This window comes from Megalobrama amblycephala, linkage group LG9, assembly GCF_018812025.1.
Source record: "Megalobrama amblycephala isolate DHTTF-2021 linkage group LG9, ASM1881202v1, whole genome shotgun sequence".
NCBI classification, from domain to species: Eukaryota; Metazoa; Chordata; class Actinopteri; order Cypriniformes; family Xenocyprididae; genus Megalobrama; species Megalobrama amblycephala.
In genome coordinates, this window is record NC_063052.1 from 12,047,955 (window position 1) to 12,057,254 (window position 9,300).

The 9,300-nt window shown below is 39.2% G+C and overlaps 2 protein-coding genes across 2 annotated transcripts; one reads left to right on the top strand and one right to left on the bottom strand.

The window, feature by feature from the left end:
- The first annotated feature begins 292 nt into the window (after window positions 1-292).
- On the top strand, window positions 293-2,469 carry dlx6a (distal-less homeobox 6a). Its single transcript, XM_048201599.1, has 3 exons — window positions 293-944; window positions 1,362-1,555; window positions 1,816-2,469. Exons 1-3 carry the CDS (start codon window positions 632-634, stop codon window positions 2,053-2,055), a joined length of 747 nt encoding a protein of 248 aa, XP_048057556.1. The 5' UTR covers window positions 293-631; the 3' UTR covers window positions 2,056-2,469.
- Window positions 2,470-5,517: 3,048 nt separating this feature from the next.
- dlx5a (distal-less homeobox 5a) lies at window positions 5,518-7,467 on the bottom strand. Its single transcript, XM_048201598.1, has 3 exons — window positions 6,994-7,467; window positions 6,398-6,582; window positions 5,518-6,113 (listed from the first exon to the last, which is right to left on the bottom strand). The coding sequence occupies exons 1-3, from the start codon at window positions 7,346-7,348 to the stop codon at window positions 5,802-5,804; spliced, it is 852 nt and encodes a 283-aa protein (XP_048057555.1). The 5' UTR covers window positions 7,349-7,467; the 3' UTR covers window positions 5,518-5,801.
- Window positions 7,468-9,300: the final 1,833 nt, after the last annotated feature.

A 9,300-nucleotide genomic window follows, 5' to 3' on the forward strand; every position in this document is an offset into this window, starting at 1 on the left:
TCAACGTCCATTTAAAATACCTTTTTAGTTGTACATATGGCAATATATTCGCTATATCCTACCTAAAGCGATTCGATTTGTGTGGTGTTCTTGCGGTTTGTATGCTAAGCGTTATTTAGTACCTCAGCTGCGGTTACGAACCACGCGATTAATTACTTCGATGGCAGCGCTCGTGATATTGTCTCCGGAGTCGTTTAATCTGAGTGGGAATTTTGTGAATATCAGAGGGATATCCCAGCATTGTTATTCTCCACATGGTTATGGCTACGGTGGGAGCTGTTAAGGTAGGTTAACTCACTGTGAAGTCTCAGCTAAAGCAGAGAACTGATGACGTTAGGTTGAATGACCAATCGGAAGGCGCTGCCCTTTGGAGACAAACCATTTTACTTGTAGTGGCTGCATCAAGTCTGGAAGCAAGGACTCAAATTTAACAGAATCCACCTTAAAATCTCTGCCTTTACTCAAGCCCACCTTCCACCATACCGCGTGAGAATTACAGGACAAAAAAGGATAAATTGTGGAGGTAATAACGCAATATCCCCTAACCAAGGAGAGAAAGAAACGAACACAACGAAAGGACTCATTTGGACTTCAGAGATAGGGGGTAAGTGCTCTCAAGGCAGAAAATTTGATGATGACCATGACTACGATGGCTGACGGTCTGGAGGCTCAAGACTCGTCAAAATCTGCTTTCATGGAGTTTGGACAGCAATCGCACTCACAACAGAGCTCTCCGTCGATGGCCGCCAGCCATTATCCGCTCCACTGTCTCCATTCCGGGTCTCATCATCATCATCATCAGCACGACAGCTCTCCGTACTCCGGCTCGAACTCCTATAACAGGTCGCTACCTTACTCCTATGTGAGCCATCCCCACCACAGTCCGTACCTGCCGTCCTACCACAGTAACGCCAGCGGAACACAGACCAGGTTAGACGCCACAGGTAAGCGTATTAACATGCATGCGTTTTCATTGTTGTATACTATACGAGGAAAGCCGATCAAATATAACAAGGATATGCATTCAAAGTTCTTATCTAAAGCACCTTACCCGTTCCCTTTTGTTCTCGCCTAGTTTTTCCCGTCGTATGTCAGCAATAACGCTGTTCTCAAAATGATTTATTGCGTTCCGCCAGTGATTCTACCCACCATTGCAAATTATAATTAGCATCTAATTGTCTCAGTCTCGACATGTCACTACATGCAATTTCCTAAATATGACAGACAATGTAATTATGCTATATAATGCTCGAAAATACTATATGGGTTTGTCAAAAAAAAAAAAAAAAAAAAAAATCATATTTAAAATTCTTATAAATATTTATGTGCGGGAATCATTCCACAATATTCACCCTTTTCAGAACAGCAGAAAACAACAGTGATTGAAAATGGAGAAATACGTTTCAACGGAAAAGGCAAAAAGATCAGAAAACCGAGGACGATTTATTCCAGTTTGCAGCTCCAGGCATTAAATCACCGGTTCCAGCAGACTCAATACCTGGCGTTACCAGAGCGCGCGGAGTTGGCTGCCTCTCTCGGGCTCACACAGACACAGGTGAGATGTGGACTCATTTGCATTTAATAGTGAATTTTGGTTGAGTATTACATCTCACACAGACACAAATGAGATGTGGGCTCATTTGAATTGAATAGTGAATTATGCTTTTTTATTTTGGTTGAGAATGATATCTGATTTTTGTCATTAATAATGGTGGACCTATAGAAGATACATTGTTTTTCCATGTTAACTAAATTAGACACCTTCTTCACTTTACAAATAAGCAACCCCAAATTTTTATTTGTCTTTCTTTTCAGGTAAAGATATGGTTTCAAAATAAAAGATCCAAGTTCAAGAAGTTGTTGAAACAAGGCGGTAACCCTCACGAGAGTGACCCTTTGCCCGGCTCCATCGCTCTGTCTCCGCGCTCTCCAGCCATTCCGCCTATCTGGGACGTCTCAGCCTCCTCTAAAGGAGTAAACATGTCTGCTAACAGCTACATGCCCGGTTACTCACACTGGTACTCGTCGCCTCATCAGGACGCCATGCAGAGATAGGCAACTAGACCTGTTTTAGGCCAGAGGCCTTGACGTTGACATCTTGTCTTCGCCCAGTTCACGGTTTAACATCCCTAATAGAGACATATTGTAGCCTATTAAGGGGACGATTTCTTTTGAAGGATGAAGGCATGTGGTGTGGCGAAGCTCGACAGTGGAACTAAATGTCAGTAGCATCATAAACGGATTTATTAAAATCTGTTCTCACGTTTGGCTGTAATCAAACACAATCATCACCAACATGAAATTGGGACATGAAGCGAAACGTTTTGTCACGCGCTTGAGTCGCATTTGAAAACGAACTCAAACCTCCTGCGTTTATGTTTTTGATCATGCAAACGAAAGCAGTTTGATTGTAAATATATTGTCCGATTTTAGTTGTTAAAAACTTTTTATGTTTTGTCATAAATGGAGTAAAACATGACTTCAAGAAACGTGTCCTGCCTTTCTTTTTTGGGAGATATTACGAAAGACAAGCTTTTTAAAATCAATTATGAATTTGATTAATCTGCATTGAAAACATTTCTTAATTACAAAATAGAAAAATACGACCTATAAACACAGTAATTTGTAAATAATCACCTCCACATCATATGGTATTTTTCTAATGCTCAGATATGAAGCAATAACAAAATGGCTTACCCGAGATGGTGGTTTCTCAAAGTGTTTTTCCTACAGAATAGAGCCGCATCTTGTCCATCTTGTCATTCTCTAGCTCAATTATTAAGGTATTGACAAAATGTTTTTCCCCTTTCTCTCTGCCTTGATCTGCGAGACGCTGAATGCCTTTCGCCACAGGATCGATCCTGAACAAAGCATCCAGCTGCAGTCTCGTTCAATATGAAGGAGATATTTGGGACAATTTATGGGTTTTATCCAAGAGAGGGTTTTTTTCCATTCTCATAAATGCAGACATAATTAGGGTAATTTTTGATGTAGCCCGCTGATTACAGCGTTTTTACCGTCAAAGATAATTACCTGTAATTTTCTACCACTTTTAATACTAAAAGGCATCTTTATTTGGATTTGAAGTGGCAAAGACGAAACAAAAGATGAAATTATTCGGTTATTCATGTACAAATTGCCTAGGAGAGTGAACGCTTGGGATATTATCTAAAATTACAATGTTGAATAGAGAGACGAGAAGCCCCTGCAGCTGTCAAATCGTGGATGCCCCAGCCGCAGAGAATGGGGCTTGATTTTCTAAAAAGGTTTCCTCATCAACGGATTGGGATGGTTCATTTAAATGTTTGCTCTGCCTATAAGAATATAACATATATCTTGAAATATGAACGGTCAAAAACACATTTTTCATTGGTTTTTTAGCAATCTGCACATATGTCTTCAAAATAGCTGCTATAGTTTTTTTTTTTTTTTTTTTTTTTTTTTGCAACTAAAATACTACAGCTAAATAATCTTTGGATGAAACATAAATGATTCCACATAATATTAAAAGTAAAATGTGTTTGTGAGAGTTAAGGCCCCTACACATATGCTAGGCCCCCTGACAGACATGGACAGACAGACACGATACAGCCGCGGATCACAACATCCTCAACTGAGAATTAACCTAGACCAAGAAGCCAAGAATTTTTGAGAGAGATAAACACCAATACAAATCATGACCGGTTTACTAGATCCCAGCGTTCGTATGTCAGACGTTTTCCTGTAAAATAGCCTGCCTTGTGCCTTCCCCAACAAGTCGAACTGCAGTTCATCACAACACCCATGAGCGCCACTCAGATTAGCCAACAACAAAACAACATGCTAGGCTAATAGAACAACACTTACCTTCGATAAATTTATTGTTTCGCATAGACCAAAATCTCTGGTTTCAATGTTTCAATAAAGATCGTTGTGAAAGCGGACGGTCCTGTGTATACCGCTTGTGTTGAGTAAGCAAATCCAGGTGTGAAAGTGTTTGCACACCCCGACACCTCTTATATATTGCCTGCAAAATTAGCCGTTATTACTGTCACTGTTTAGCGATGGTGAGCCAGGGAAAAAATCGTCTGCAATCAAGAACCAGGCGCATCTTTGCAAATTATAGATAATTGTAAATGTCCAGATTATGATAATGGAGCTAATCCTGGTGGAAGTATAATTATTGTTGAGTGTTACAGTTGAGGGTGTCCAGTAAAGCTAACTGTCATTATTTATACACGGTTTGTAGTGAATTCGTTGAGTGGAAAATGTTCAGTTGGAATTTAACAAGGCTCTCGATATAATGGCATGGGATATAGCATGTTTGTGTACGTGAAATAAAAAGCGAGGCAAAGTTAGGCTTGATATGGCGAGTATGTTTTGAGCGCGAAGCGTGCGTGCGCGCGTGGGGGCGGGGAGGGATATAAACAAAATGCATATTAGTACGTAGGCAACTACAATTTTCTCATGATCATGTCGTGGGTTTCTATTGGGTAGATATTTGTCACGTTGATTTGTTAGGCTTTCACTTTTATATTAAACCATACACTATTTGTTTTAGTTAGTTAACCAAAATTTCAGTCTTTAAAACATGGCAAATATTAATTCTATGTGGGTGTTATGGAGAAACATGCACTATTTGTTTTATAGTTATTGTTAACCAAAATTGTAGTGTTCAAAACATGGCAAATACTAATTCTATGTGGGCGTTATGGGAAAATATCAGTCTCAAGTTATATTTTTTTAAGTAGGCTATGAACCGTGATGAAGGATTTTTTTTTTTTTTTTTTGTCTTTTATTAATATTATTTCTTTAGGTTATAGGCCTACAATAATATCATAGTCCACAAAGAAATCTCCACCATGTCCCGGTGGCCTTTTTCACGATTTATCCGTGGCAGTCAGCTGTAGAAATGTTAGCACTGGTTTTAATGAGATCTTCGGCATTTTTTCCAGGAGGAGGATCTGTCAGGGCTGGGTTGTGGTCGCTGGAGCCGGTTTGCCCCCACAGGCATGCGGACTGCCTCAGATCTCCGCGCCGTCCCTTCGCCTCCTCACTACAATTCAAAGCTACTAATTGTAAGGAACACAAAGACAGCAAGGCAGAGCACACTGTTTGCCAGACCAATAGTCAAATTTTTCGTTCGTCATGGGTGGTTTTAATCAAGATGTAGATCAAATATTCAGTCCTACTAACAGTGCTCCTTGTTTGGAATTAGCTAAGGATAATAAAAAACAATATTAATTTAATTGTATTAGGCCAGCTGAGGACCAAGACCGAAGCAAATCCTTTTTTTTTTATTAGATTGTATAGAAATGTTTTCCATTTCTTCGCCATTAAATAGTGACTCAGCCCAGAACACATGATCCCAAAATGTTAAAACAATATCATGGTTTTCTCTATATAATTCCCATTCGACATTTCTTTTTAGTCTTAAAAAGTTAAAAGTCCCTTGCACAGAAAAGTAACATCCCGCTATCACGCTAAAGAAAAGTGCTCGGTGCGTTGTTGCAAATCTATCTTAAAGAAGACAAAATGTTTGATAATTAAAGAAAAACACATTTATTTGGGGTTGTCCGTAATGTTTTGGCACATCGTCGGATGTACGCGTTGAGGTCAAAATTCAAGGCACCATTCAGAGTGTTTGGGTCCATTGTCCATTTAAAACATTTAATAATTCTTCCAAATGCAATAAATTACATGCACACAATTTACACATTATACACGTTCTTCTAGGACTGCCATATCGATACATTGCATATTCCTCAAAAAAAAAAAATTGTTAACACCAGTCCAATATACAACAAAATAATAAACAGATTTCAGTACAACGTTCCTGATCCGAGTGCCAACGAGTGTTGTAACGTGCCAGGCACCTGAAGGTGAGAATTCATCGCCCCGGTGGAGGAATACCAGGAAGAGCTGGCGCTTTCCAGAAACGTGGATGCCGCTGTGTTGATATTTTGCGGCTGATGGTGAGGTCTCTGAGGACCCTGTGAGTCCCAGACCGCGGGAGACTGCGGAGAGTTACACGCCATCGGGTCGCTGGAGCTGGGGCTGTGTTCTGGTGGCAGTTCGCCGTTTTTCATGATCTTCTTTAGTTTTGATCTTTTGTTCTGGAACCAGATTTTCACCTGTGAAGAAAAAAAAAAAAAAAATTAGTTTCTGGGGGCAAATAAATAAAGCACAGTGACTGTTTCTGCCAAACGTATACATCTTAATAAAAAATATTTTTTGTTATATCGTTAACAATTTTTTTTACAAGCGATGAAAAATAAATAAAATGTCTCAACGTTGCAGCAAGCTCATTTTAATATTTTTATTTTGCTAATAGGCTATAAAAAATAGGCCTATTGCTGATTTGAGTATTAAAAAAAAACACATAATAAAATAATAACAAAATAAAATATCGTCGAACCTGTGTCTGTGTGAGTCCCAGCGACGCCGCGAGCTCGGCTCTCTCTGGAAGCGCGAGGTATTGCGTGTTTTGAAACCTTCTCTGCAGAGCAGCGAGCTGAAAACTGGAGTAGATGGTGCGGGGCTTCCGGACTTTCTTGGGTTTTCCGTTGACCATCCTCACTTCGGGCTCGGCTGTTTCTTTTTCTGACGGGTGAACAGAAATGAAATAAATACACTGGGATAGAATCGCACTCTGTTGATTGTTGGTAAATATTGCCGTGATTTATGTCAAGTGTCGCGGTGCTTTAAAATTACTACTCGCGTAAAGTCAAGGAGAATAATTTGTCAGAGAATCTTTACGCGCTCTTATTTTTATATGTAATCCATCTTCATTTTGCATGCAGGGTTTTTTATTTCATCAAACACAGTAAAGGAACCATTTCGAATTAAATGCAATACTGTATTTACTGTACTGTACAACTTATTTACAAAATTCAGACCTTATAATAAGAAACAACTATAACAAACTAGTTATATAATGTTCAATAATAATGCTAAACCACGATATTGATTAATATGTATAATAATAACATGCTTAAATATAATATAACTGACCTTGCGGGCTCGGTTGTGACTGCACCCTATTATATGTTCCGGCATATTGGTGATATGCTGTGGAGTATGAGCCGTAATCAGGGTAGGATTTCGCAGGGTAATTTCCAGAAGATCCATTGACTCCGTGGTATTGGTACTGATAGGCATTAAGAGGTTTCCCATATGTGCCCGAGTTCGGTGAACAATAGCCATGATGAACTCCTCCAGCTGGGCTGTAATAGCCAGAATCCGTGGCTGTCGACTCCGGTAGGGTTGGAGATTCCTGAGATGGATGATGCATCGTGGAGAGCTGAAAAGTGTTTTGGAAATCTGCAGGTTTAATACTCGGAATCCTTCTGTCGAATACTCCAGTCATAGTTTGGATAAGACAACGCAAAAAGGCAGTCTAACTCTATAGGGGTCCACAGAGTCTACACTAACATTGTGTGTGCAAGCGTCAAGCGTCTCTCTTGAAGACTGCTTTAAGCCCCGCAGCAAAGACTTGGTTAAATCCTAAATTGCGCTGTTACGCACTGCAGGGAGGATCTAGTGCCATTGGCCAAGGAGCGCAGCAGACAGCAGTTACTCCCCAACTCGTTCAACCAGTTTCAGAAGAACAAAAAAACTTAATAGAGGTATTTATGGTATGTTTACAGACAAATCGAAAGGAAATTGATTATTATTTGATATAAGTCGCGGGAAGGAGACGGCTGTTGATCAGTTCCATGTAAATAGCCTACCTCTCACCAGCAGAAATGTCTGATTCCTTAAATTTGTTTGGAAAACAACGGGCTAGTCTCATCGCAGATACAATTACATATCCAGATATTGTTTTGTGTAGTTATATATCCTTTCAAACGGTTCAACGGATTAAACTTTTTTGTTTGTTTGTTTGTTTGTTTGTTTTGTATATTCTGTCTAAATCCTATTGCTATTTTGTCTGTCCTAATCTACATATTAATTTGCATATTTTTTACACATAAAATATTTAATAATATTTTATATGTAACAATAAATTGTCACTAAACACTGAATCAAATGACCTATATGAATGTCCATCATGGATGTCCATCTGTGTCTGCAGCGGGTGCTTGAGGTTTGTTTATGGAGGCAATGCATTTATACAGCACTTTGGTGTGACTGATTTTATGAGGCTATCTAATATCACTGAAAAACAATTCAGCTAATTTGTACTATTATTGTTCCTAAATCTTAATGAAGAGCATTGTCCAGCATGCATTCAGTGACTAAGGTAGTCAGCAATAGTGGTGAAATGGTGCCACCAAGTGGAGATAAGTAGCCTAACTAAAATAAGTCATGTAGTCAACATGACAATACATGGCCACTGTACAGGGCAGTGTTTCCCAAAAGCATCAAGAATAAGTTGATCGTAGCTCCAATGGTTCTACGACCAACTTAGGCTTGCGATGCTTATGAGAAACGCAGCCCAGGTTAGTTTAACAAAAAAACAAACAAAACAAAAACATTTCTGTCATTAAGCTCATGTCGTTCCACACCCGTAATAAGACCTTCGTTCGTATTCGGAACACAAATAAATATAATTTTTATGAAATCAGAGTTATTTTTTTAAATTCCCCATAGAAAGCAACGTAATTACCGTTATTCAAGGTCCAAAAAGGTGTTAAAGACATTGTTAAAATAGTCAACACGACTACAGTGGTTCAACCTTAATGTTATGAAGCGACCAGAATACTTTTTGTGTGCAAAAACACAACAAAAATAATGACTTTATTCGACAAATTCTTCTCTCCCCTTTTATTCTTGTACACAGTTAAAGTAGTGAACGCAGTTCAGCGGTTCAGTGTTTACATCCGATCACACGCATGCGTCGTGGTGCTCACGTGAACTGCTCAGCCAATACTTAAGCTGCGTCTTATTTCGAAGGCTGCGTCCTCCGGAGGTCGCATTTGAAGGCTGCATACGTCATCGAGGCGGTCTCATTTAAGAAAAGTAGCTGTTAGATTGCAAAGAAAGAAAGAAATTACAGTATTTTACACCTCACAAGGAATAAAAGTCAATTTTATTATGGTTACTTTTCTAGACATCCTTGATGACGTATACAGCCTTCAAATGCGACCTCCGGAGGACGCAGCCTCCGAAATGAGACACAGTGTTAGTTGGCATTCTGACGTAAAACCTGGAAGCGCTGCAACGAAAAATAGCGTAAGAGAATGACAGGGGAGAGACGAATTTGTTGAATAATTTTTGTTTTGCTTCTGCGCTCAAAAAGTATTCTCGACACTTCATAACATAAGGTTGAACTACTGTAGTCATGTTAACTATTTTAACAATGTTTTTACTACTTTT